The 21,884-nt window shown below is 43.5% G+C and overlaps 2 protein-coding genes across 2 annotated transcripts in view; one reads left to right on the forward strand and one right to left on the reverse strand.

The window, feature by feature from the left end:
- Nucleotides 1–2,272: 2,272 nt before the first annotated feature.
- Nucleotides 2,273–21,884, reverse strand: part of LOC119187686 (pancreatic triacylglycerol lipase) — a 28,361-nt gene continuing 8,749 nt past the window's right edge. The window contains exons 2-6 of the mRNA XM_075878481.1: nucleotides 20,791–20,910; nucleotides 16,559–16,825; nucleotides 12,565–12,811; nucleotides 7,535–7,729; nucleotides 2,273–2,635 (exon numbers count right to left, since the gene is read on the reverse strand). Coding sequence (XP_075734596.1) covers nucleotides 2,391–2,635; nucleotides 7,535–7,729; nucleotides 12,565–12,811; nucleotides 16,559–16,825; nucleotides 20,791–20,859 — 1,023 coding nt within the window. The 5' untranslated portion in view covers nucleotides 20,860–20,910 and the 3' untranslated portion in view covers nucleotides 2,273–2,390. The remainder of the gene's footprint in view (nucleotides 2,636–7,534; nucleotides 7,730–12,564; nucleotides 12,812–16,558; nucleotides 16,826–20,790; nucleotides 20,911–21,884) is intronic.
- The window catches only part of LOC119187673 (RUN and FYVE domain-containing protein 2), a 99,588-nt gene continuing 99,320 nt past the window's right edge, over nucleotides 21,617–21,884 (forward strand). The window contains exon 1 of the mRNA XM_075878479.1: nucleotides 21,617–21,805. Within this exon, the coding sequence (XP_075734594.1) occupies nucleotides 21,622–21,805 (184 nt within the window). The 5' untranslated portion in view covers nucleotides 21,617–21,621. The remainder of the gene's footprint in view (nucleotides 21,806–21,884) is intronic.

Here is a 21,884-nt window from a genome sequence, read left to right on the forward strand (position 1 = left end):
TAACAAGTCAAATTAGTTTCGGTTTCGAGTTCAATTCGACTCCTCAACTTCAGATTTCACTTGTGTAGTGAACGTAATCAAAGTCGCACAAACGTGTAATTATTCTGTAAATGTGTAAATCTGTCCATGCCTATACGCAACGAAAACTGTACATCCGTAGTCCGTTGGAGTTTGGTAGTCGTTCCCGTTCTAGGCTTCTCACCCGAAATTCGTGGATTCAATCCAGGTGGCGGTGGTCCCACTTCTATGGAGGCAAAGTTCGGAAAGCCCGTGTATTGTGCGATGTCAGAGTGCGTTGAAGAACACCAGAGGGTCTAAATCAGTCTGGAACCTTCAACTGTATGCGGTATTCATAATCATACCATAGTTTTGGTACGTGAAAAACCAGACATTATAGTGTATAACAACTGCCCAGCTATCTGCGCATCTGTCATGTACGTTCGACGAATCATGATTTTTTTTAACGCGAAGCATTTCTTAGCGAACTTCGGCAACTTTGAGCGTATCTATCTATCTATCTATCTATCTATCTATCTATCTATCTATCTATCTATCTATCTATCTATCTATCTATCTAGCCGCCTACGACTTTTAGCTCTCCTGGCCGTTTCGATGATGGGGTCTATACCAAAACTGGTACGCCATAACATGAATATATGACGAGCATAACTGACAAGTCATAACAAGAAAATTAAATCATCTTAGTTATGAATGTCATGACTTACACGTCATGGTCTTGCTGCTGTGGCGGTTCTTTCGTTCACATGACATGTAAACGAACTGGTATAGTATGACATGACTGCATGGCGAGCGAACCTAAGTGACAGGCCATAACGTGGAAATCATGACTTGCGAATCATGGAAGTCATGACTACACGTCATACGCTCATGGTGCCCTCGTGGTCATTTTGCTAGTTTCCCATATACCAAATTTGGTATTACGTGACGTACGTGAATGGAGGACGAAGGTAAATGACACGTCCCAATACGATAACCATGACATGTGTGACATGTAAACATCCCTACGTGCTGTGCTCATAGTCCACTCGCGGCCGTTTCGCTAGCTTCATATATACCGATTTGGGTGTTACGAGACGTAAATGGATGAAAAAGGACTGGTGCAAACATGATAATCACGACAAGCATGTCCTGTAAGAATAAGGCTATATGCCACGCTCATGATGCGCTAGCAGTCGTTTCGCTACCATCACATATACCAAATTAGGTATTACGTGCCGTTAATGTACGGCGAAGGTAAATGACACGTTCAGACATAATAATGTCACAACGCTCTCGCAGTCATTTTGCTAGCTTCACATATACCAAATTTTGTATTGTGTGACGTGAATGGAGGACGAACGCAAATACTAGGAGCAAATATGATAATCATGACATGAAAGTGATGTACAGCATAATTTACATGCCTACCACTGCTTGGGCTGGTATTGCAAACGTTAGTGGTTCCATCGTTACTCGACTATAAACAACATTCTTGCATCTTATCTAGATGCCTGAGTGCGTATACAATTTCTACTTAACGTGCACCCAAATCTGAGCACACGGTTCTACAACATTTTTGCCTCCATCGAAAATGCAGCCACCGCAGCCGGGATTCGATCCCGCGACCTACGTGTCAGCAGCCGAGTACCTTAGCCACTAGACCACCGTGGCGGGGCTTCAAGAAAATAATAAGTTCCGCGGCTAACAGCCCTACTCCCCCGTGCAGTTAAAGAGCTCTGGAGAGAGTAATATTACACTTTCTCTGCTCTTGTAATTGTAGTACTCCCTCTAATTCTGTGAATGTATATATGTAGATATATAAATGTCGTGCCACGAATATATATATATATATATATATATATATATATATATATATATATATATATATATATATATATATATATATATATATATATATATATATATATATATATATATATATATATATATATATATATATATATATATATATATATATATATATATATATATATATATATATATATATATATATATATATATATATATATATATATATATATTTATATATATATAATTTGTGGCAGGACATTTTGAAGTCGGTTTGACCTGGCGAAGCTGCCTGTTTTCGCTTTCGCACGTACAAAAATCTCAAGCAGCCACGTGAAAACGACCGCCGCAGTCGGCCCTCATAAACCGCTGTTGTCACAATTCAAAGATACAAAGACATAATTGACTGCATGGGGAAGTCCTCTTCTAATTTTGGAAAAGTCACGTTTTTGTTGTTGTTGTTTTCCATGGTGCATACGAAGCCACATTTTATTTCCTTCAGATTACCGCTCTACTCATACAGCTGAAAGTCAGAAGAAAGACACAGGTATTTCGGGTGTCTTTCAGCCTGGCAGGGTGCTTTACTCTTTGCAGAAGGGCAGCTCCGCATTGGTCTCCAGGTAGTGGACCCCCCGAGCCTTAGTAGACGGACTGAAGTAGCCCATTCGGCCGAACTCAAGTCCCATGGCTGGACCACGACCACAGCGCTTGCCGCTATAGAAACGGCACCCTTCGGGCCAAGCAATGGACTTGAAGCGGCAGCGCGTCCACTGACGCAGTGACTCGCCAAAGAAGAGGTAGGCACGCTCGTGCGAACAAGCCAGACCTGGGCAGAGACACGCAGGTTAGCGAGTATAATTGGAAGACCGAGTGAAATGCTAATCACAACTTCCATGCCGCCGTCACAGGCGAAGCCCTTGGAGGAACACTCAGAGTGTCTCCCCAGAACTCTATTAAAGTGAGTGATTTACTGACTTTCATGCTGCAGTGACGAAAATTAGTCCTCTCTTTTTATAAAAACTGTAGAGAGCAATGCGCTCACTATATACTGTATGCTTCACCGATTGTATGTTTAGAAGTTAACATCTGGGCGAATACTACAGTTAAGTGCCATTTTTGCAGCGATAAAATTTATATACAATGCTAGCATAAAAATTCACACATCTCCACGAAGTGAATCCTGATGAGTGGGAGAAGCACTGGGCAATACTTGCGTATGTAAATGAGTGACAGCGCATGTGTACAGTACATACAAGGATTTATTGGTCATAACTCGTATGTTGTGTGGAGTTCTACATTCCGTCTTGCCTTTATTATTACTGATTTGTGGCCTGTGAAATGTATATCCAATGCTTTTCAATAGGATGCAGCCTGAAGTAGGCAAAGACGAGTGCTGTGCATGTTTTCTGTATATTTAGGTATTTGTGGAAGGGGTGAGTCTTCTAGGCACTTCCACCACGCGTGAATATTTCGTTTCTTGACTAGGCCGACTTTGGACAAGGGCTTGCTTATAATCTTTTGCTTTACGTGCACGTCGATGGTTGCGTTGTGAGGTATGTTTCGAACAAGGCACCATTTTCTGAACGCCTATCGGGACGTTCACTACATCACCTTTCATTCGGGTACAGCCCGTTGCCGTGCGTTAAGTGCGTGACTCTCATGAACGTGAGCCACGGAGCGAATAATCGCTGCTTCCCGAACTCTCACCCATGGGGTAGCTTGCTGTCTGCGTAGAAATTGAGCCGCCACATGTCACCTTTTTTTCCTTTGGGGTAGCGGCTTGTTGTCAGCATTGCCGGTTTTCCTCTGCTTCCTGAGCTCGCGCCAGCGAGCTAGCTTTGTTTTCTGCGTCAGCGTCCTTTTTCGCGTGTGAGAGAGCGTTCACGTTCGTTTCCATTCAGGGCAGAAATAAAATGTGGGGTTTGGAAGACACTTATTGCTGCGATAGCAATTTTTGGACACTCTCGGCTGGATTTTGCTGCCGGCGTCGGCGTGGGCTTCGGCGTCGACGTGTACGTCGGCGTCATGCACCGTATATGTAATGTATACGTATATATATATATATATATATATATATATATATATATATATATATATATATATATATATATATATATATATATATATATATATACAAAAAAGAAAAAAATCTCAGAAAAAAGGCTCCGGCGCGCGTAATGTAACTTCGGACCTCAGCGTCGTGAACGCGACGCGTTAACCACTGAGCCACTGAGAGGTACCGAGATATATCTACCACTTACCACTATTGGCGGCCATCTCGGGGGGGGGGGGGGGAGGACTATTGTGTTTTCAGGATTATCGGCAAGATGGCGCCGTGACCGCGTGGCGGCTCTCTTCTCTCACGCGTACTTTGGCCCGCGTAGAGAATAAGGGGGTGTGCGCTCGATCGCACGTCCTTATCTTGCATTGGGGAGAATCTTACGTCTTGGCTAGCCTTCCCGTTTCGTCGGGGGGATTCTGTTGTAGTTACCGGGTGCAAAAAGGTCACTGCATTTGTTGCGCATCCTCCATTTGCGAAAAAGGCGCGCTTTTCAGACACAGCGAAGTAACAACTGAGACGCTTATTCGTGTTATTCTGTACCTTTGAGTACGTTTTGTGCATCATTTGTGTTTGAGAAACGCGGAGCACGTTTCGATCTGCTTGCCATTCTGCGCGTGGCCTTCCAATTCGTTGCTATCGCGTTCATTGCTTCACCTTTGCGGCAAAGCTGTGACTTCTTTCTTCATCGTCATCAGCCACAGGACGAAGTGCACATAATATGCTGCAGATGCGTAGTGCATGGGTACCTCGCTTATCAGCACAATGGTGACTGGCATAGTGGCGTAGTGAGTGCTTATCTACATTATGAAAGTTACGGTGACCATATAGTGGGTACCTCGCATGTGCTGTGCCGGACAACCGACAAGCCTAGACCCTAAAGTGCTTCGCCCCTAATATTGACAATATTTGTGCAAATCGGAATACGCTGCTTTGGACATCAATATATGTACAGTTCAAAGGCACACGTCAGATGCATGTAAACGGTATTATAAGAGCACTCATGCAACCCACATGCAGCTTCAAAGTAATATGCACACCCCTCCACGTCCATATGTATACATATATTAGTGCTGCACTCGCGAATTTAATTCAAATATTGGCACGTCTGTTACAACGAATGTGTGTACACGCCAGAACATGCCAGAATTTCACAATTCTCACAAATTCAGTATGTATATTGGTGAAGTCGTGAGAAATCACGTTGTAGAGCGGCGAGATACTAATTTTCGTTTTGTGGTTATGTGGTTCTTTTTCTTGAATTAAACTCGAGGTGTGTTAAAAAACCGAACTTTTCCTATAACATTTTTACTACTTGTGGTAATAGATTTTTAGCATTTTCTTCCTGCAACTACTCCCCTATACTAGCAATACACTGTTCTCATCGTTTCTTCCAATTTTCAAAAAGCCTCTTGGAACGCACTTTCTCGAATGGCCCGCAGGTTTCTTTTCACACTGTCCTGGATCTGCTCTGTGGTTTCGAAATGCCGTCCTTTCAATGTTGTTTTATGCCATGACAGAATAAATAGAAATTTTATCACATTATCCTAAACTATAATGCCCACTTCGTCGGCAACTTCTCGGACAGTTTAACAAAGATGTCCTCGAATCACAGCACGAGCTCGTGAGTTGACAATGTCATCATCTGTAGTAGTGAAATGTCGTCTAGGCTTTAGACCATCACCGACAGACATTCTACCGGGTTTAAAACGCTTGAACCACTCCCGCTGAAGCACTGCGTGCGACTCATACAGTGTTCTCTGTACGCTTGGCTAAGCAACTGCAATGTTCATTTGAACGTTTTCTTCCAAGTTTGTATCACAATTTCACCCACACACGTTGTTCTTCCAGCTCTCACCATCCCTTCGGTACCAATCCGAAGAACAGCTTGTCCATGTGCTCACTTTAGCGGCTATAGCGCGCGAACTAACGGTCAGAATGAATCAAGGGTAATGACGTGTGGTTAGTAGCCACCGCGCGCTCCATCTGCTGGTCGCCACTCCATTGAAAAAGCTCGTTTTTTTTTTTAGCACCCGTCCTATTTTGCCACCTCTCTTAAGAATGAAGCCATGCTTGCGTTCTACTAGGAAAAAATATTTTTTGTGGTCCACTAGTTTCCCAATATCTTTTTTTGCTGTGTGTAAAAATGAATATTTATTATTACAATACTGTTTTTTTTGTTTTCATAACTGAAGCAATGTTTACCCTGGAAGTGGATCACTTTCATTTTTAATATAAGCTTCCGTTAGCCATACACTTATATTATTAGCTTTTTTGTTCCTATGCTTTGTTACGCGCTGATCGCGATGAGCTTTTCGCAGTGCAGCGGAACAGATGGGTATTCTCTCACAAGACGGATCGTATGTAAGTCTCAGTTCGTGATCGAAGTTTTACGTGGATAGGCGTTACTGTATCGCTTCGTGAGCGACTGAAACTAAAAACGCCGCCCTTCTACGCCTTATCATCCTGTGCACGTGGGATACGCCTTGTGGTGAACGGGATCTGCAATCACCCTTTGTTCCATTGTAGCAGCTCTTAAGTTCGAGAGATATTTCCGTAGATGAAAACTGGGAAATCGTTCTTATCGGGAATCGCTGAACTAATTTTTATCAAACGTGTCACTTTTTAAGGAACAATAAAAAGCCTACAGTACTTTACTGATTAAGACTAAATATAAGCTTCGAGCGCATATATACTCAGTGATCGCAATCCCGAGCAGCAAGAATTTGTGCATATTCTACATCCAATTACGCTCGCCAATTTTCGTGAAAAGATATATTGCCATCGGCAATTTATCTTTTCACCCACTTTTCTTTCTTCACATTTACATTACAGTTTGGTCTAATAACTTCCCCTATCTTTCCTTAGCATTATTGTCTGTTAGATCTCATATTATTGTCTCCAAAACACTGAAAAACAAGCACTTAAGTATACATTTCTTTCCCTTACCCATTAACTAGGGTCTCGTACTGGCAGACTTGGTGCCTTTAGGATGCATACGAGGGACTATTGGTCAGCTGCCCACTCGTGATACGTTCACGTGCTACGTAACGCCAAACAGGCTCATGAAGAGTGTGCCACACTCGCCGCCATGGCTACAGGTGGCGCTGACTGACACTCCCAGGTTTAAATTCACATATACCCAATAAATTGGCGGGGGATACGCGCCGTGGCAGCTCAGTGATAGAGCGTGGAACGCGTTATTCGAAGGTCGCAGGTTCGGTTCCTGTCCACGGCAAAATTATCTTTTCACCCACTTCTCTTTCTTCACATCTACATTAAATTTGGTCTAATCACTTCCCTTATACTTTCCTTGGCATTATTGTCTGTTAAATCTAATTATATTTTGTGAAAAACACGAAAAAACGAGCTTGCAAGTATACACTTCTATCCCATATATATATATATATATATATATATATATATATATATATATATATATATATATATATATATATATATATATATTATTTTTTAATTCGGGAAAATTCACCAGAATGTATACGAAGAATAAATGACAATTATACGAAAAATCTAATTGTGTTTCATGCGAAATTTGCAGCAGTTAGTATGCAAACTGTCATGCCCAGTCTTTCTTAAAATGTTCAGTCATGACTGGCCACGCTCCATGGAGCGCTCGCAGTTAATTGACGTGCGGGCGTATACCTTTGTCCTCGCAGCCCTTCTGCTGCATGCCTCCATTGGGATAGAAGTCTATGTGGCCGAACGGTCTGCGTAGCCCTACGTGGCCCATGAGCAAGTTTGTGCCGGCGCTCGTGTGCACAGCATCCAGGTACAGCACGTCCTGTTTGCGGGGATGAAGCCCGCGAAACTCGAACAAAGGCGCGGCGCAGTCCAATGCTGCGAGGTGGATTAAACAACAACGTAAGAGCATTACACTGTAGAAAGAAGACAAAAAAAGCACCAAAGCATAATTTGCATAGCTATTGGCAATAGTACTGTAATGTACAGTACGCATCGCTTGCGTGAAAGACAAACACTTGGAGAAGCTCGGACATCATGGCTGTAACATCAGCCCACTTACCCGACAAAATCACGTCCGCTTAACCAATTTGCGGGAACAGAAGGCTCAAAACAAACATTCATTCTGTCGGATGACTGAGCTGATGTCCCAGCCACGTGGTCGGAGCTTCTCTGAGTCTTCGTCTGTCGCGGACGCGAAGTGTATACCGTACCACCCAGTACTATTGTTGATAAGCACTAAAAGCACCGCTCCATATATCACTGTCATTAATGTAACCATTACATTTTGATGCATCCTATAATAATGAAGTGGGAGACAGGTCGTTCTTTTTATCAATTCTCGGAAGACCATACTCAGTCAAAAGACGTAAGAAACATTTCCGTGTTTTGTGCACGGAAAGGTTTCTCGACCTATAATGAGCCAAAGTTAGGTTTACAAAAGTTAAGTAGCATCACTACAAATTATTCCAGCAGATGCAGTGAACTCTCAGATGAGTCAACATCAAGGGGAAATAATTCACATAACCGAAAGTTCATTGAAGTCAATATTCACTAGAATAGAAAACAGCATAAGACATGGTGGCCATTGAGTCATGAACGTGAAATGCAATTTATGGTGTTCCGTACATCAATAATACGGTGTGCTAAATACGTACAATGCCACCTATCTCCTTTTGAGGAAGGAACGAATTGAGAATGTGCAATTTTATTTTTTACTTTCGAGTGGAAGAAGTGACAAAGCGTTCCAGGTTTTTTTTTTTTTCTTTAACATGAGAGCGTTTTATGCCGGGGTCCACTAAGACAGTGGTGACGTATTTAGATCCGGAAATGACGTCAAAAATACACACGATCAGAAAAGGAAAAAAAGCTCCCTCGATGGGAGTCGAACCTATGACCTTTGGGTCCGTGACGACAGATTCCGGGCAAGGTATTCATGCGCCACGACCACATCGCTGTAGGCGTACGAAAGAAACGCCTTTGATATCTACCACTCTCCTCTCAGAGTGTTCTTGGTAAAGTGCAGAAATGCACCATGACCATGGCATGCGCAATTAGTTCCTTCAACGCATCATTATTTCGATAGCAATTATATGTGCAGTCTCAGCTGGTTTTTGCCGTCGCCGCCACCGTCGCCATAATGCACCTTATAAGCATACGTATCTGTATATATGAAAACTCAAGAAAGAAAAGAAGCCACCCACACTCTGCACCCAGCTCGTGGCGATGCGCGAACAGCGCTCATCTCCCACGCGTACTTTGCCCCTACTTTGTCCCGCGAATTGAAGGGGGGGGGGGGGTGTTAAATGCTTGTGCACTCGCGCTTATCTTTCCGTGGGGAGAATCGTGTGGCTTGGCCTTTCACCGGAACGATTGCGTTAGTTGCCTGGGCTGCAAAGGTCACTTCACTCGGTGGGCAGGCCCCGTTTGCAAAAAGAGTGCACTATTCAAACACAGTGAAGTAACAACTGGGACACTCGTTATTTCGCACTCATATCTGTACCCGTGATAACGTTTTGTGCGTCATTTTTGTTTAAGCAGCGCGTTAGGTGGTTTAAACAGCTGTAAGTGTTGTCAGTTAGTTGTCATTCTGTGTGCGTTGTTTTCGTGCGTCGTTTGTTCGTTAGCAGCGCGTCACGTTTCGATCTGATAGCCATTCTCACAGAACGGCTATCAGTTGTTACCTTCCAATTTTTTACTATCACATTCATAGCTTTGCCCTTGCGTCGCAACTATGACTTTTTTTTCTTAGCGTTCATCCCAGTTAGCGCGTTTCCTGTAGCAGAAGTGCAGTTATTTGAACGCCTTGACACACCCCTAGGTGGCAACCTTACCACAAGCGTCGGCATCACTCATACAATCCATCCATACCAAGCATAGCTCTGCAACTTTGGAACGGGCCCGTTTCGCCTGAATGCAGCTCCGCGTTACCCACTTACGCTCGCCTGGCGAATAATCGCGGCCGGTCAAAGGGAACACACAACGCGCGTTGCGTTTCCCTCTAATCGGATAGTTGTGTTCAATACCTGGGTTCGAAAGGACCAAGAACCACCTGCCCTGTTTTTCGACGTATGCATCTGCCTGGAAGCGCATTGGGTAGCTTTACAGTGGCGAGATCTGGTTTTTGGTCGTGCAACCAGCTTCATTATGACTATTTGTGCCATTTTTGAATGCAGAAGAAGAAGTAAACTTCTGCTTCTAAAAGCAAGGCACAGTCATGCGTTAGAATGTTTAGTTTTCTTGCGATTACTGAAATCAGTGCGCGTGAACAAGGATGCATCAGGTAAGTGTAGTATTGGTTGGCTTGCGCGCACTAACCAAGAAAACCCGAAGAAATACATCCGTGTTTCCAGTCGTCACAGGGTAATTTTGACTTATGGCCGGGCTTACCACGCTTACTGAAGTGATCACTTAGCTTCTCCAGAATGCAACCAAAATTCTCAGCGATGTACAGACAGAGGACCTTTCCCCCCCAATTAACCATGTTTCGTGTTATCATAGGTCTGACGGCGCAACATATGTGAACGTGTCTTCTTTCCTAGGACAACCCGCGAATTTGATAGACGACGTGAACTCCGACAGGGCATCGAGCCTGCTGGGCCACGGCCGTTATGGACGAACTACTGCCGCAGCATGCGCGCGTTTTCACCGCTCTAAAAAGCGACAGACGAACACGCTGGATGCAGTCGCAGCGGGCATGCCATCAACTAAGTCCGGAACATAGCTCGAATCAGCTCGAACTGCCTTAGACGCAGAACCAGAGCGAAATTAATCATCAGCAGTAGATCCTTCCAAGTCCACGCATCTTCAGAAAGACGAACATTTACTTCGACCGTAACATGAAAGAGCATCGTCACTAACCCCGCTTAGAACGACGACATGCTGTGATAGAAGCTGCTTTGCTGCTGTGATCTTCACCCATGCGCTGGTTAGGTAGTTGTAGTCGTCCAGCTACTATTGTAGACCTTCATTTGACAGGACTTGTCGAAAGCACCAAATAGTTCACGATGTCACCGTGTGTGTCACGGAAGGCAGCAGATCGACGTTCGGCAATGCGCAGTTTTCACGGGTCGATGCCACCGCCCATTTCAATTTACGCTCGGTAACGTATACGAGTCGGTCCCACAAGCTCTTTGAAGTACGACGGACAAAAATCGCGCAGTTTTTGTTCGCCATATCACTCAAATGAGCTTGACTCAATGTTGACAAACATGGCGGTCCCTCACTTTGCTTGACGACCCGTGAAACCCATGTACAACTTCGACATATCGCGAAAAGGAGACCTTAGCCCAAGTTTGGCTTCTGATCAGACATGCTTTTCTGGCTGTCACATCACTTTCTTTTGTCCCGCTCTCACCATTTGCTACAACAACTACCACAAGCATCTATGACCTCAAGGGTTTGTGAATCAATAATGATGGACGTTAGTCGTCGAGATGTCGATGCATGACTGAAAGTCCACGTGGATTCATCCACGTTAAGCGGTGCTGTAGCTGTCAAACACCACTGGGCATAGTGCAAAGTCTCTTATGCCATTGTACAGACGGGTCCACTGTTAAAAAGAACACATTTGTGCACAACATGTTCAAATTTCGCAATCTTACAGAACCACCGACTTCAGCCTAAGCTGAGCGCCGAGGCTGAAGCCGATCAGGTGCACGTTCCAGGGCAGCTCGAGGCCGTTGTGTGTCAGGGAGGACACCAGAAAGGCAACCTCGTTGCCCACCAGTTGGCGCACGGGTAACACTATTTTTGGTTGGAATTTCTGATTCCTGTTGGCCGACTAGGGACGTGAATAAACATTAATAGTTTCTTTATCCACTTGCTATTAGATTGTCAGCAATATTGACGGTGTTCATTCGAGTGTTCTCTGTAACAGTGAACCGTACTACACATTAAAGTACTTCTGCATAGACACGTTTCACTTTCGTGTCTTACCGATTCCTATAATGGAGGGATCAACTATGTTTTTTTACGTACTTACAAAGGCGTATGCAGCTTCGACTAGAGTTACATATTTGAATCTGCCATTACCATTCCTGCCTCCTCATCACACTCATTTTGTTCAGGACGAAAGCTAAAAAGAATCTCCGCATCTTTTCGCCCAAACCCACTCATTAAGTAGTTCGTTCATCAAAAATATTCACACACCAAGTATGTCGTTCCACTAAAATATTCGCTAATCAGAAATTCGCTCAACAAAAAGATGTCTGCATCTAATGCATAGAAAAGCCGTGGGAGATTTACTAAATGTTCGATATTATGAAACATTTGTTAAACCAACGTTCGTGCAACTGGGTGTTTACGGTCCTCGCGTCAACGTGGATGCAGAAAATGATGTAAAACCACATGTTAGGAATGTCGGAAGGTCATTTATAACGCACATATTTCGTATTTCTCCTCGAGAAAAACGGTTAAGAAAATGCTCGAAGATGGGACTTGTAACTGAATGTAACCTTGTAACTGAATTTAGTGGCAAAACTCTCACGTTACTTTAGGGAACAAAGTGCTTCATTTGACCAGTGAAGTGCTTCTGAAGCACTCTGGTTTTCAGACTTTTTGTCCACAAGATCTGATAGATTACGTCATATTGTGCATAATGTGACGTTCTATTGTTTATAATTTGTCTCCAAGCTGTACACTATGAGTCCTCCGACGTTCCCTCAAGTTCTACACTACAGCCTTCTGTAGCTTAGCGCCGCGGTGTTGTGTACCAGTGAGTCTGCCGGCCTTCAGTCCGTAGGTGCGAGCCAGCCTCCTGGCAGCAAAGCCCATCAGCTGGGCGCCGAGGCTGAAGCCGATCAGGTGCACGTTCCAGGGCAGCACGAGGCCGTTGTGTGTCAGGGAGGACACCAGAAAGGCAACCTCGCGGCCCACCAGCTCCGAGTTGGCGCACGCCTGCGCGTAGTCCCGCAGCGAGGCGCCCCGCGCCCAGTCCACCACGACCACGTTTCCGTCTTCCTGCGCGCAGCGCGGTGCACGCAAAGCACTTATGGAGCATCCTAGTTATATAGTACACTCTTTTCGCAAGTGTATAGAACCGTCTTGACAGTAACCGGTGCATTTAAAATGCACAGGTTCATCCACGGCGCTAGCGTAAAAAGACTATAAGATGAGGTGCTGCTAAGCTCAAGGACGCGGGTTCAATTGCCTTTCACAGCGACCGCCTTTTACATTAGGGTGAAACGAAGAAACACTCCCGTTCATTCAGGCACACACTGAAGAACATTAGGTAGTCAAATTTAATTCAGCATCCCCCCTCCCTGGCAGGCCTCTAATCATATGGTGGTTTTAGCGCGTAAAATATCAAAATTTAATGCTTCGGCAACGATTGTATTCATGCTATCGGAGTACCTTTTCCTACAAGGAAGCTAGGCCACTATTGTGAAAATTGCATGACTGCCTATAGTGCGTTACTTTGCGGCTTGCGGCTTCATTTCTTTGTGCCTGTATTTTCAACTCGAAAAAATACATATATATACTTCGGTAAAAATCTTTCTATAGACGGTACCTTGAGCTCCCCATGTGCATTGAAAATTCGCAGCAGGGCTTGGTGAAGAGCCTTAGATAAAGGTCAGCTTAATTTTGATCTCCAGATGTTGGGTTACATGTACAATGAGTCACGTACATTTTTCTAACTAAAAGACAACTCTTGGTGTGTAAAACGCATGAAAAAGTTATTATTTTATTTATTTATTTAGTTATTTATTTATTTGTGCAGAAAACTGACTTTTCGTAAAGGCTAGGACAACGCATGAATCTATCATCAAAGGAACCATAAAAAGTAATGAGTAGTGGTTTTTTTAGGATCTTTTATGATTACATCCGCGTTTGCTAGCAATCCTACATAGGTTTTATCCCAGCCTATCGCCTGTCGACTCAATCAGCACAGACACTGTGGGTTCGGTTACTTATAGCTGATCGCGAGCTACCGCTAGTGGAAAGCATGTAATGTCAACGTTGTTCGTTCCGCCTGACCAGCTATCGCCGACAAAACATGGCTGCGCCCTAGGAGCGATGAAAAATTTGCTTCATAGATACTAGTACAAACGCTTCCTTCAGACGCACCACAGTGATCTGGTGGTCATGGTGCTTGACTTGTGGCTTGAAGGTCACAGGATTGAATCCTGGTTCGGTGACCACATGCCGCATTTGCAAAAAAAAAAAAAAAACACACCATTTCGTTTTTATTACTTTGCTCAGTGAAATTGCTGGCAGTCTTTGTGAAAATGTAAAGCATGAAATTACGCGGGACAATGCACTTGAAAGCATTTGCAAGCTGCAAATAAGCGCATGGTCAGCGGAGGGAAGACGTGAACGAAAGAAATCAGGAAAAATGAGGGATTCACTCATTTTGATGTATAGTGGTAAAATGATTAAGATGCCAACAAAGGAGAACAATGACAACAGATCTGCAAAACCGGGACCTGTGGATGAGTGCTCTGTAAAGACGTGTCCTCGAGCCATAATATTTCCACTATAGTATATACGTCAGTTTAATGCTACACTTATCTGTGCGATTTTGTGGGTTTTATGCGAGCCAGATTTTTCGCATGCCCTAGTGTAAATGCTACATCCAGCTTAGTTATCATAGTTATCTCTCATCAGCGAATGATCAACACTGCACAATTAAACTGCCACTAATGGGTGATCAAAGTACTAAAAAAGTAGTTACATTTAATGCACTGATGGCACGTTTCTAAGCTTCGTGCTTTTTGACATCTAAAAGTTCTTTTAAACTGAATGTAGGCATGTTTGTTACAGCGTTTCGGTACAGTCATATGGATGTTCCAGGAAGCTTTTAAGAAACTGTCAATTCAGTTTGTGTATAGCTCTCCGACTTATACGCCCGCTTCTGTTTCATCGCTATGACAACATGGCAAACCACCACATGCCCATAGACGTATCAGCCGGGGGGGGGGGGGGGGGCAAGGGAAGCGCGAGCCCTTCCACTGAAAAAAGTTGGGGAGGGGGCTGAGCCCCCCCCCCCTTTTTTTCTTTACAGTGGTCACTATCGGCTGCACGCTGGGAAAACCAACAACTAAGGTGAAGTTTTTCTTCACCACAATAATCACTCAATTATATTGTTACGAGGAAATGAAAAAGTTACCAGGGAATGTTTTAGTATAAAAAAAAGTTTCCGAAATTTCTGCTGTGGCGATTGTCTTTGAAGGCTCCTTGTGGTGTGATACTGCAGCAACAACTGATGTTAACCGGACTTTACGTGCATCTTTATTGCAGGAGTACATATAAAATGTTTATATCCTTGTTGAAAACTTAGATAGCTAGAATAGTAGCCATAATCACTTAGCACCGACTTGGTGTCTGCACGGTACATTTACCAAAGCAGATTCAATACCGTGCGTGGATCTGTGGTATAATACTTGACTGCCACACGAAATGCTGGATTTCGATTCCTTCTGGGATCCTAATTTTCATTCTTTGCACTCATTGTATCGACGCTGCCAATGCCAGATTTTTGAAAGGTTCTCGTGTTTATATTTCCGACATGTGTTGTCGCTGCTCCTAGGTAGATACAAGCTTTAAGACGCATACCAGCTTACCGTCGCCCGTGGTATACGGGCATGGGGCACATGACTGAGAGAAAGAATTTCATGACGTACACACGATTTTCACGTTATGCGGCAACATACACATGTTCTCATACCTTCGTGCACCCCCCTCCCCCCCACCGCCGATTTTGGTCTCTACTAAGTCATGAGGCAAATACGAGAGTACCGAGACGTAGCTAAACAGATATGTAGATAAGTAGATATAAACGCTCAAAACATCTTTGGTTCTCTAGGGATGGCCCTACATTTAAAACTCCATTTCTTTGTGAGCTGCTTTCAGTCATTAAAATTCAATGATGCAAATAAATATATACTGTTGGGGAGGCTGCCGTTAACATGATTGTATTCATGCGGAAAGTTGCGTGGCAATGCATAAAAAATGTCTCATGTAATCTATTATATGCATGACAAAAGACTCACAAGTACACATATGTTGTCTCAGCGCATGCTGCTCAAAACTAACTACATGTCCCTTTTTCACGCTTTGGAAGAAGCGCTGCGTGTATGAAAATCACAACAAAGTGCAATTGCGTCGATAAAGTTCTCTCTCTCTCATGACAGACATACATACACATACATACATACATACATACATACATACATACATACATACATACATACATACATACATACATACATACATACATACATACATACATACATACATACATACATACATACATGCATACATACATACATACATGCATGCCTACATACATACATACATACATACATACATACATACATACATACATACATACATACATACATACATACGTACATACATACATACATACATACATACATACATACATACATACATACATACATACATACATACATACATACATACATACATACATACATACATACATACATACATACATACATACATACATACATACATACATACATACATACATACATACATCACGGATGATGAGTGAGCTAGGTCTGCCCCCCCCCCTCGCGGAAGAGTTGGTACGCCACTGAACATGCCGAGATTAAACATCAATATTGTTTGTTCATACGTATATCTGCACACGCGCATTTAGCCGTCAGAGCACTTTATTCTCTAATAATAAATACCAGAAAGAGGTGCGGACATTGGAGGCGCACATTGCGTTTGCCTCACCAGCCTCAGAAAGGCGTCCTTCATCTGGTTCAGGTAGGTAAGGTTGCCGTTGCCGCCCAAACCATGTGTCAGGATCTTAAGCGGCGCGCCAGGACGATAGGCCCTGGACAAGGACATTCCGCCGGCGGCGTAGATGTCGAGAATGTCTGTGCCGCTGCGAGAATGCAGCCGAAACCGGGTAGCGAGTTCGGCAGGAGACTTGGGCAGCAGTCGGATGTGCGCCAGCAGTCCTCTCATGTCGAAGCAACCCACGACGTTGTAGCAGACCTGTGCCGACAGGAAGCAGGCTGTTTCACACGCATTATAGCGCATCTGTTGGTTTATTAAGCGACTTTTTTACAAATATTCATAGAGTAGGGTCAATTGCGTTTTGTCACATAATTTGCATATCTGAAGTAGGCTGGTTCTGCCGATGGCATGGTTTTGAGTGACGAGAATATCTCGAGGAAGTACTGACTGCACAAGCCCTGTTTATTCAATTACTAATTTTCAGTTGTCATCTTTACAAATATCAAGGTGTTCACATAGATAACAATTTAACATGGAATAGTATCTGATTAACAATGCGACCGCACTCTCTGCTTCTTGCGTCGTAACTTTGCATTAGCGCTTGCTGCATTAAAAGTTATTTATAAAACACTATAGGCCAGTCTTAACGCGAGTACCCATCTTCGATCCGCAGGATTCTCATTCTTGTATATTTGTTAATGCACTAGAAGCCATCCAAAAGTGCTGAGCTATTTTCATTGTTGCCAATTGCTCCCATACTGCTGTATCTCATCAATAAAAATTTCTCTCCACCCTTTCTCACAAGAGAAAGGCCCGCCTACGCTTCTTCCACATAACCTTTTTTTTTTTAAATGCTGAAGTATAATGCACATTGTTCTCTCCACTTTCTTACATTCAATCTCGCATAGACCATAACTTCAAAGTTCATCTGCCATTTTGCAATACCAACATGGCGCAGCCAGGGGGTGGCACAGTAGGCATGTGCTTCCCCGCCCCCCTGGAATTTGATTTTACCGTGGATACATAGCGAAAAATAGCCGCTTTAAAAAGGCGCCCCTCCCCACCCTCCCGAAAAAAAATTTCTGTCTGGGCCCCTCTCTGAATGAAACCACCTTCCCACCTTCCTGCCTCCATGGCCAGCAACCCTGATGCTGCCATTTATAACTTGTAACACCACTCCTCTCTGTAACACCGCAAATGGCACAGAGAATTTTAATAAATACACGCATACACACACACACACACACACACACACACACACACACACACACACACACACATATATATATATATATATATATATATATAGAGAGAGAGAGAGAGAGAAAGAGAGAAATTGCCTTGGGTGGACAAACGTACGAAAACTTTTATTACTCCTACATTTCGGCCGGGGTCCGGTCGAAACGTAGGATTAATAAATGTTTTCGTACGTTTGTCCGCTCAAGCCAATTTCTATTTACCACTGGATTCACAGAAGACACTCGCTTGATATATATATATATATGTGTGTGTGTGTGTGTGTGTGTGTGTGTGTGTGTGTGTGTGTGTGTGTGTGTGTGTGTGTGTGTGTGTGTGTGTGTGTGTGTGTGTGTGTGTGTGTGTGTGTGTATTGTATAATGCTGACAAAGGTTCAATATCGCCGTTGGGTATGACCCATTTACTTCCAACTTCCACAAAATAGTGAGCATGGGCAGCCTTTACGTAAGGGTTGTTGCTCGGGCGAGTTGGTCATTCGTAATCATAGCGTACATTAGCGTGTAACGTAGTAGAACGAAACAGGACACACACTTGGAGTGCCTACCTGCCTCTACATATGTGTGTCGTGTTTCTTTCGTGTATGGGCCGTGCTAATGTACGCTATAATCAGTCTTGTGCATATCATTGTTATACCTGGCGTTTTTGTAGTTTCTGTCTCATCTTGTCACATCGCAGCGGGAATGACCCAATAGAGTTCCTCCAATCACGGAGAGGTGATTGTGAGCTTAAGACAGAAAATATTAGTATAGGTACGTTACAGAGACCGTAGCAGCAGATGAGACAACGCAAATGCATTGTGCAACGTGTAGTGAAGTTCGACAACAACTGAAGAATCTTTCGCTTGGTGGCTGATATCTTAGTACACGTCAACAGAAAAAAAAAATATATTTTCTTAACTCTAGCATCCTTAAGCAATGGTTCTTAATGAAGCCTATGTGTTGCTTCCTTTAGATCACCTACACTTTTTCTAAACATTGTGAAAAATAGCAGTGTTTCAAAAAGAAACTATAAAGTTTTAAGACTGCGTGACTCGACTGACCATAAATAAAGATATCTCTATTTTGTGGACACCTTTAATCTGTTAGTCACACCGTCACGATCAGTGGTCTAGTGGCTAAGGTACTCGGCTGCTGACCTGTAGGGCGCGGGATCTAATCCTGGCTGCGTCGGCTGCATTGATGGAGGCGAAAACGCTGTAGGCCCGTGTGCTCAGATTTCGGTGCGCGTTAAAGAACCCCAGGGGGTCGAAATTTCCGGAGCCCTCCGCTACGGCGTCTCTCATAATCATATGATGGTGAAACCCTCCGTTAAACTCCACATATCAAGAATTTAATCTGCCAGCCTGTAAAGTCACGTGTTCAATTTGGCAGCTTCAGACGCTCTCACAGATCGATCTTGCGAAACTGCTATAAGTTTTGTTTTTTCATTCAGAGCTACAAATTAATAAACTTGTTGCTTCAATGTTCCTTCTTTTTTGTTTCATGGGACTTTACCTTTTTAATAAAAAAAAGATTATTAACGCACTGAATCGAAAATCTCCTTCCCATATTCATAGTAACTTGGCTTTACGTCCCGAAACTACTATATAGTTATGAAGGAAACTGCAGTGGAAAACTCTAGACCACATAGGATTTTTTGACGTGCCCCTAAATCTAAGTACACTGACTTCTAGCATCTTCGTATTCCCCAAAAAAGCAGTCGCTGAGGCCAGGATTCGATCCCGCGACCTTCTGGTGAGCAGTCAAGCACTATAGCCACTAGAACACCATGGTGGTTTCCCAGTATTTTACAGCAGAGATATCAAGGTCAAGGTTTGCCATTTGTCTTATAAAGAAAATTCTCCTCAGCATAAGTTGGCATGTGCCCTCTCAAAGGAAACAACAAAAAAACACAGGAAGACTGGGAGAAAGGACAGAAAAAAATATCAAGACAGAAACAAATAGGCAAACTGAAAAGAGACAGACGCAAACAAAAATGTAGAAAAAAGAAAGAGAGCAAGCAAAGCCATGCATAGACCTATTCCATGTTTGTAAATATCGGTGGGCGCCGTCGACATACTGAGTAAGAAAGAGGTGGGAAGGTGAAAAGTCTAGCCAAGCCAAGATCAGCTAGGGGCCCAGTAGCTCTGCTACTTTTTTCATGTGCGGTGACAGAAAATCATTTCAAGAATTGAAGGGATGCCTGTCTATCCTGTGAAAATTGCTCATGTAAGATTAGACGGTTTCACTCATGTTTTAAACCGTCTAGCTTATACAAGACGAAAGCTGCACATTACCAGCAAAAGTAAACTTCGCCTCAAGATGAGCTAGGGTCATAGCCAGAAACTTTTTCAGCGAGTTTGGTGCGTTCAACCACCCGTTATGTAGGTTCATTCGTGTGTAATGTGCACCTGTATATTTACAAATTCAAAACTGAGAAGCTTTTTAGGGAGGGGTGATGCTTGGAACCATCAACTTTCCTCCCCCTTCTTGGCTGCGCCAATGCTCAGCATTGTAGGCGTTGCCTGCACCGAAATCAGCCATGACATGTATAGTTGTATAGCAGCAACGCAAAGATGCACGTCTAACATGACGTTTTTATTCAATCTTCTTGACTGTTAGAGCCGCTATAATTATTGATTTTAATGAAGATAAGCGCAATACAAGTGTCTGCCTTCACAGCGTTGCTTAACCCCATCTCCTATCCGTACCCCCCCCCCCCCTTTTTAAAATTCCTATCCTAGGTGGTTACATATCATGGGAGTTATTTTTCCTTGCAATTGTGTGACAGCAAAATAGAATATTGGTCGGTTATATCACGCATTCCCTGTAGGTGGACATCTAGTGCATGTGGCACGTGCAGTCGGTTAATGGCGGGACTCTGGTCCACAATTTTGGAAGGAACCGTTAGTAAAATTTTAAAGGTATTTAACCTATTTATTATGCCCTGTCTTAGCTGCAAGATGAACTCATATTTCGATGTCTTACCTTGTCTCTTTCAGGCATCTCCTGACTTGCGGCATGTTCGATGTTTTCGTGGATTGCTTCGAAGTCCATCACCGTTCCTTCGGCAACGCTGTTTTCTTGAGCAAGCGCTCCTCGTCTAAACTGCAGGAACAGAGTCGAAGAAAGAAACACAATTACATTTATGTACTTTAACCTAAATACACCCATTTTCTGGTTTGAAATACGTGACACAAGCTTGTTTTACAACGAGGATACTTCCCTACACAAGGAACTGAAAGTGACTGCGCGTTCAGCTTTTTTAAAGCTGAAGAAAACTCGGGGGATCGGTATTTGTCGGAAAAATTCGATCCTTCAAGCTGATTAAAGTCTTGTTCTTTTTCTCTCTACGCGTTGCGGTTGTGGAGAGAGCTCGCTACGTTGAAAACATGTCTTGGAAATAAGCACAAGACTAGAACGGCAAACAAAACTGGATGTGGTTCCCTGTGGAGTTGTTTGCGCTTCGCCCTTCTTCTTCTGGAAAAGCAACGGGTGGGCTAACCTGGTCTAACCATTAAGGTGGGAGCGGTGGGCTGTGTTCAGATGGGCGATAACGGCTCCTTCGAATTCCAGGAACGCCTGCGGTATCTGGAGTCAACAAGCGGGAGCCACCACGGTTCCCACCAACCGATCAGGTCTCTATTGTTCTTAGGCTATGCACTCACTAGGCAGAACAAAATATCTCACTTTTTAAGCCTTCTAGGCGCAATTCGCAAAATGTTTCAATCATGCTTTCACAAGTTTCGGTTCTAGTTTCTAAAACGCCTTTATGCTGCCAAAGCCAAGGCAGCCGAGCCAAATCAATCCACAAGTGTCATGGCGGCTTCTACAGTGTCCAGCTTTGTTGATACTGGTGAAAAAACTAACATTTTGAAAGATGACAGATCTACGAGTAGTACGCCGGTAATCAGTACCGGTAGCCAAGCGTTTGCTAGCGAAAGACATCCAATTTTTTTGTTGTCAGCGGATTACAGCCGCCGCGAGAAGTACTATCGACCAAGTAAGTCCTCTAATGTATCGGAATGGGACCTGCAATATCAACTTTGCGTTATTTGAGTGGTTGAAAAGTAAGGAATAGT

Source organism: Rhipicephalus microplus, chromosome X (genome assembly GCF_043290135.1).
Source record: "Rhipicephalus microplus isolate Deutch F79 chromosome X, USDA_Rmic, whole genome shotgun sequence".
In the NCBI taxonomy this organism is placed as follows: domain Eukaryota; kingdom Metazoa; phylum Arthropoda; class Arachnida; order Ixodida; family Ixodidae; genus Rhipicephalus; species Rhipicephalus microplus.